Source organism: Mchenga conophoros, linkage group LG6 (genome assembly GCF_057382185.1).
Source record: "Mchenga conophoros isolate Kocher_MC1m ecotype Shallow Benthic linkage group LG6, M_conophoros_male_GT1.1, whole genome shotgun sequence".
Lineage (NCBI taxonomy): Eukaryota > Metazoa > Chordata > Actinopteri > Cichliformes > Cichlidae > Mchenga > Mchenga conophoros.
In genome coordinates this window covers 3,797,368-3,804,673 of record NC_140531.1, presented here as the reverse complement: position 1 = coordinate 3,804,673, position 7,306 = coordinate 3,797,368, and the positions used below count along the sequence as shown (strand labels likewise).

Sequence of the window (7,306 nt, the reverse complement as noted above, 5' to 3'; positions counted from 1 at the left end):
AGGCACATTTTTGAAGTCATTATACAATATTAAATGATATACGATATATCGACTTGCTTCCTAAATCATTTGGTGTCCATCATTGACAATAAGCAGAGAAGTCTTTGTCCTGCTAGGTTTTTGTGGCAGTAGTCTTACCATGGACCTACAGACTATTAAAAAGTTTGCAGATGAATGATTTTGTAGGTTTTGCATGCAGCTGTGATAGCACTGAGGCTCTGCCAAGCTCAACACACACAAGGAATAATAATTGCATCTTCATAAGTACCAACAGAATGCTGAGGTGTACAATTGTAAATGGCTTCATTAAATGCAACGCATGCATGAATTCACTCTAGAATGCCCGGAACAATGATACTCTGTTTTGTTCAGATGTGGGTGATGTAGGATTGAAGACATATATTGCAACAACATAATTGATGGCATAAATGACATATTAATGTAATATGTCATTTAGAAAAAAATAAGAAAAAAGTGTGATGATGAATGAGCCAGTTTAAAAGGTAGCTGGTTAGTTTGACAGGCCACCAGGGTCAATGACCTGCAGTCCAACAGTATATAATGTTTATGTGACCTTCAGTTTCAGTTCCTCATCAAAATTTGTTGTAGCATTAATAAGTTATGGCAGATATTTTTCCTTTGTTTTCTTTCAATCTAAGGGCAAAATGGTTAATAAGAGATAAGATAAACCTTTATTAACTCCTGGAAAGTGGGAAATTTTTTGGTCAAGGCAGAAAGTACAAGTTAAGAGCATTAAAAATGAATAGCCCTGAAAATGAAACATTAAAAAATTAGATCCCTGCCTCTGCTAAATTATTTATATCCCCACTGGGGATAGAAACATACCATAGAAACATTCCCACTTTGTGTTGACCACATACCTGATTGCTGAAGTTAGGTTATTCAAAACCCAACTTGTAAAATACATTCAAACCTGTGCTATCTCACTGTTATTGAATGCAGTGAAATTACCATAAATGCATCTTACTTTTTTGGTGTCATTTTGATTTTCCCACGAACAACTGCAAAATACTGCATTACTGCAGAAACCCATGCTTAAATTATAGTAAATATTGTCAAATCTTGAGACTAAATTAGTTATCAAAAGCTTGCAAAACAACTTTTTCCCATCAAATCATAATTGAGTTTAACCGTGATAGCACCACAACAACCATGAAAGAATGAATATGCTAATGTTTTATTTTTGGAGTAAGAGTTTCAGCTGTGACTCTGTCCATAATTTCGTCGTACACGTACAATAACAATAAAGGGCTGTTTTCCGTTCTTCAGTACTATTCTACACATATAACTTATTTGTATTATATAGCATTCTACAAAAGAACTAAAAACCAAACAAAAACAAAAACAAACTGTTGATGCAGTTTCTGTCACCTGGGGCCTGTTCTTCGTACCTCGCTAAGTAAGTTAGCTGGATTAGATTGTTGACGATTTCGCGTGATCTTGGATCGTTCGGTTCCCCGAAGCCCATCCGGGACTTGCTGTCATAGCAACAGAGCCGTAAGCGTAAACCTACTCGGGAGCAGGTTTACTTTATGTAAACAGGATTAGATCGCGGCCACGCAGGTATGTCCGCTTCATTTATACGAAAGCAACAGCGATATTCCACCACTGTTTCACCATAAATAAATAACATCAATGTAACTAAAGATAATGCAGCACTTGATCCTTTTATTGATGTCACACAGATACATACAGGTCATTTCCTAAAAAAGGGAAATGTACTATTAACATTCTATTACATGTATGTGATTATTACAGATGTAATTCATATTTCAGAGTAGTAATTGCAAATCACTTCGTGTAATCAAGATGAGAGACCACGGCTATAAAAGCGAAGGTGGATTTGGGAAGTCTGTCGCAGCCATGTCCTGTCCGTTTACGCGAGCCACCCATTGCGGAAGGTGCAAGATTGATAAGGAGAGTCCTCAGAATCCAGCGTATATTGCGGGACAGACAGGATCCTTTAGCTCAGCGCGACAGTGTGCTTATTGAGAGATATCGATATTCCCGTGAGGGTATTATTCACTTAACCAACTTGTTGACGAGGGGGTGCAGGACCACCACCTGTCTTTTTTTTTGCTCTGCCCTTTTCTTGGTTGCTGTTATGAACAAACAAACAGATTATTTCAGGGTCTCTTTCCAAGAGACGAAAAGCAATATAAGTGATAAATATTACCATTCTGTAGAATATTCTTATATTTCACTTTTACTTGTTCCCATGTTCTAGTGGGTCCTGTTGTGGCTCTAATGTGAAAGGGGATATAATATAACATAATATAATATAATGTAATATAATATTGGTTAATATAGTGTAATATAATAAATCTATGAATAAATAATAAAGTGACTGAATAGTGGTATTGTCATGCGCTTTGGGTGCCTTGAAAAGCGCTATATAAATCCACTCCATTATTATTGTTATTATTGAATTACTTACGAGTTTAATTTGTCAGCAACTTTCTGCCAGCCCTCTCTCCTTGCTTTTGCAGCCTTTGCAGTGTTCCCTTGCGTTTTAATTAAACTCTGAAACTCCTGAAATCCCTCAATCAAGAGTTCTTGCTCTGCTGCCGGAAAATACCGAGCGCGCCCCTTCGACATTTTCGCCGACCAATCAGCGGGTTGCCGATCAATGTTTCTACTATCGATGCGTAGCCCCTTTTACGACACCCAGTGATGTCACATTACTGCGTCCAGCTGTACTAATCGTCAACAACAGGTGTGTTCGGGGAACCGGATTAGCGAGCTCACGGTTAGCGCAATGGTTTGGTCTTGGATGTGTCATTTGATCTTGGATGTAGTGAGCGACGTACGAAGAACGGGCCCCTGGGCCCTATTTCAGGAAGCCGGTTTAGAAAACTCAGAGTGAAAAACAATACTCAGGGTTGAGTAACCCCGAACTGTCCAACTCGGAATATTCGGTTTCAGAAAGGCTGATAACAATTAGTTCAGTCAACGCGGAGTTGCTTTAACCCCAAGTTAAGCGCACGCACGAGGATACATAAAGCCCTGATTAGTGGAGCACAGATTAAGCGAGTCACCATGGAGACGGAGGGAAAGAAGGCGCGGTCAATGTATTTTACAGCGCTTGACGCCGAAATTCTGATTGCAGTATATGCCGATAACATGCAAATTCCGCGGAAAAAAAGTAACACAGCCTCAGCTGCAAAAGAAAGGGAGCATGCATGGCAAAACAAAGCCGACAGAGTCAGTGCGTGAGTGTTAGTTTAAACATTGATCTGGGGATTTCCACCCATTTAACACGTTATTTTATTATATTTTATTTTATTTTTTATTTTATACATTTTATTTTGTGACATGATGTGAGCGCAGGTGCAACCCAACAGACCCCAAACGTTCCTGGCAGCAAGTAAAAATGAAATATAAAAATATAGTCCAAACAGGTAAGGTGTAATTGTATTATGAGCCATAGTGCTTGGTCTGTTTGTCCCATGTAAATCAATTGCAGTTAGAGGCTACATTAATTTTCTTTCTGTAAGCACTTATTGAAATTATCTGAGCACATTACAAGTACATATTTGCTTACTCTGTGTGCTCAAATGTGACCCGTTATAGCCAACAGAAAAAAAGCGGAGGCCCGAAAAACAGGTGGGGGTCCTCCACCACCACCACTCACAGAGGCTGAGCAGTTGGCCCTCAGCCAAAACAGTGGGCGCCCTGTGGCCAAAGGCATCTCTGCGGGGACATCCTCTGAGTCAATAACCCCGCAAGACACAAGTGCCTACATAGGGGGTAAATTCAAAATAATACATGATGTGCATACATCCTTTCTTCACAGTCACCTTTGCAGTGCGACACATTCATTTGATAAACTCTTTACCATAATGAATTATTTTGTAGTGAAGTTATTTTCCTACTGATTTTGCCTTCCCTCAGCCTTGGTTGTCTTTGAGAGCATAATGACAATGAAGTGTAAGGTGATTGGTATATGTTTGTTAATTGCCATTTGGTCCCTTGTAAGTTATAAGTGACCTGTGTAAACCTCATATTCTATCAGTTGATGGTGGTGGTGTACTGCATCTGGTGCAGCCTCCTGTTGAGCCAGACCAACATGCAGTTGTGAGTAATACTCCACAGATTATATGAGTGTACAGTAGAACAGCAATGTTGTTAATTTCTTTACTACAGGAAAATAATGAAGAAACATTGACAGCTGTTACAGAGGAGGAAGCAACAGAGACACTTTATGAGGTTTACATCTTTTAATACTTTGTGTACAGGAAATACAGGCGACCAATAAAGCCAGTTGAACAGAAAATCTGTTTATTCGTCTTTCAACATGTTGAGGTGATGGGTCAAAGGAAATGATTGTGTCATATGGTGTCTCTGACTGCTCTTCCATCTTGTATGTCCGTGGGAGGGTCAGGATGTTCATGGTTTGGATCACTGCTGATGTTTGGTTCAGAAGGACAGTGTTCTCCTCTAATTGTGGCAATGTTGTGAAGAATCACACATGCCACAATAATGTCACATGCCCTTTCTGGGGTGACCCTGAGTCTTTGCAGGCACTGGAACCGGGCCTTAAGCATTCCGATAGTCATTTCAATTCTGGCTCTTGTCCTGCAATTAGCCAGATTATATCGCTGCTGTGGGCCCGGTTCAGGGTCAGGGTAAGGGGTAAGCAAATAGGGTAAACATGGATACCCCCTATCACCAAGCAAGTAGCCAGTGAACTCTCCTAAGACAGAAGGATACACTTCAGTTCAAATGTCCCTGAAGCAATTGGTCTTTATATATTTTAAAGTATTCTCAACTCACCATGTCCAAATTTTGTGCTCAGTGTACATTCACGGAATATTTGTGAGTCATGGACAGAGCCTGGCCACTTGGCTTCCACATTTGTGATAATGTTGGCAGCATCACATATGATCTTCACAGTGCAGAGAACACAAATTAGCATCCATTACTATAATGAAATAATTTGTTAGTTTGAAATGCTACAGGGAACTATGTACCTGTACATTAATGCTGTGGAAAGACTTCCTGTTCACATAGTCTCCTTCATTTACTGAAGGAGCAATGATTGGAATGTGAGTGCCATCTATACAGCCAATCACGCCTGGGAACCGTGAGAATAAATGTAAAATTTAAGTAGTAGTTCAAGTATCACCACATCATATATTAAGTTTTGGTCATCCTGATACCTGCAATTTTGTGGCATCCCTCTTTGATAAATCTTGTGGGTCTATGACCGGGGAACACCACAAACGAGTACAGGAGACGTTTCAGTGCAACTGTAACATTCCTGACCGCCCGACAGACGGTAGCCTTGGAAACGTGCTCAGCGTCACCAATATTATACAGAAAGCTCCCGTTTGCAAAAAACCGAAGTGCAATACAAATAATATGTACAGAACTGAGAGCATGTCCGCGATGTGTCACATGAGTAATATTAGGCCTGAGGATGTTATTCAAATAAATTATAGATTGTGCTGAGAAACGGTAACGTTCACACAGAAAATCATCAGGTAATGATAAAATGTCCACACGCGCTCTGATCACTCTCTCCCGGCGGAGAGCTCTGCGGAGAATTTGGGCTTCACGATCTACTGGCTCTTCAAGGAAGGAGCACGCCATGTCTGACACTTCCTACAGTCAGGTTTCCGACAAAGGGGCGGAGACAGTCAGGGTTAGTTGAAGTAAACCTGCTAGGGGGCAGGTTAGCTTCACGGAGTGTGTCGTCATAGTGACTCACTGAGGCTTCATCTGAACTCGCTTTGTGAAACCGAAAACCCAGAGTTTTCGTTAACTCACGGTATACTTACTCAGATTTTGCTCTAAACCGGCTTCCTGAAATAGGGCCCTGGTGACAGAGGTCAGTAGAAATGATCGATTACTGTTGCCATCCTCTGAGCTGTATTTTCAGAGACGTGGTTACTAGTATGCTCTTATTTTGAAGGCAGCCTATTTTCCTGTAATTGTGCGCCTTGGCGTTCTTAATTGCCGGGACAGCCTCTGTTGACCCTCCGGATTTATCAGTTTCCATGTGACCGGGCTTTCATCCACACACACACACACACACACACACACTGGCCCTCCAAGGAGAAAGTACTGGACCTTGCCAAGAAGACAAAGGAGAGCGAGAGAGAGCGAGCGTGTGTTTTCAGCGACAGAAAGAGGGGAGCGCAGATACTGGGGAGCTTTCTTTTTTTTTTAATTCCACATTTTTTACGATTCTCGGATCATAAACACTTCAGGAGTTGCTCATATAAACATGCACTTACGAGGATTTTCTCTTTTACTGGCATACCTTCTCAACACCACGCTCGGCAGCGCATTGAGTCTCAACGACTATTATGAATACTACGAGCAGGAGCAGCTGGATGAGCCGGTGAGTGTGAAGCTGTTTGAAAGGAGCGCACGTCTCTGCTTACAGTAAAGTTTCAGCTGATGCAGTCACTGAGGACGTCCAGTGACTCAGAGATGGCGTTCCCACTGAATCACAGTATATTATCAACTTTGTTCATGCTGTGGATATTTAGGGATTAACGTGATCAGCTGAATATCTCATTCATTTTGCGTTCATGAAGGGATCAGGAATGAGGTGCAGGGTTCCCTATGTGACTCTGGTTCCTGTTGTTTAAGAATGCAGACAGTTGTCTTCACTGACATTTTGTTAGTTTAGAATAGACAGAACTCTACACAAGTGTCACTCATGCATGAAGATGTGTATCCGAACAATACAGCAATATCTAAAAAGTAAAATCGAGAGTGAATATAGAAAGAAAACCTTGTTGTTGCATTCTTTAACTGTGTTTTAAGCTAGGGTGGGAGTGGACTTCTAAAGACTATGAAATAATCCCGCTGTTGTCCAACTGAAAGTTAGTATGGATGAAAGATGGACTGGTGAGCTCTCTCTGTCTTCTCTTGCCCCTGTTTTCTTAAAGATTCTGGGACCAAAAATCAGGAGAAAAGCAAGTTTATGATTTGCAGCCATTCAGACTTTGACTAGTTTAGTATTAGTATTTAAGAGACCTAGAATAAAGTGAAAGCTTAGAGGAGTCAATAATGTAAGTCTCACATGTAACTTTATTTACTGGTCTCTTAAAGGAAATAACTGCTCATCATAAGAGTTAACACCAATACTAACTATCCCAGCTGTTCACGCTGGTACAGCTGTTTTTCTGTTGACAACTATCTATATCCAACATAAACTTCTGCCAAATCCCAAACTCAGGGAGCAACCCACTGTGGTGACCTCTTGTGAGCAGCCAGAAGTAGCTTCTTCTCTTCTACGGTATGTGGGATATTGTTTGTTAGCCTAAAA

The 7,306-nt window shown here is 40.8% G+C and overlaps 1 protein-coding gene across 1 annotated transcript in view; it reads left to right on the top strand.

The window, feature by feature from the left end:
• Positions 1–5,819: 5,819 nt before the first annotated feature.
• Positions 5,820–7,306, top strand: part of vegfc (vascular endothelial growth factor c) — a 102,839-nt gene continuing 101,352 nt past the window's right edge. The window contains exon 1 of the mRNA XM_085275834.1: positions 5,820–6,370. Coding sequence (XP_085131960.1) covers positions 6,254–6,370 — 117 coding nt within the window. The 5' untranslated portion in view covers positions 5,820–6,253. The remainder of the gene's footprint in view (positions 6,371–7,306) is intronic.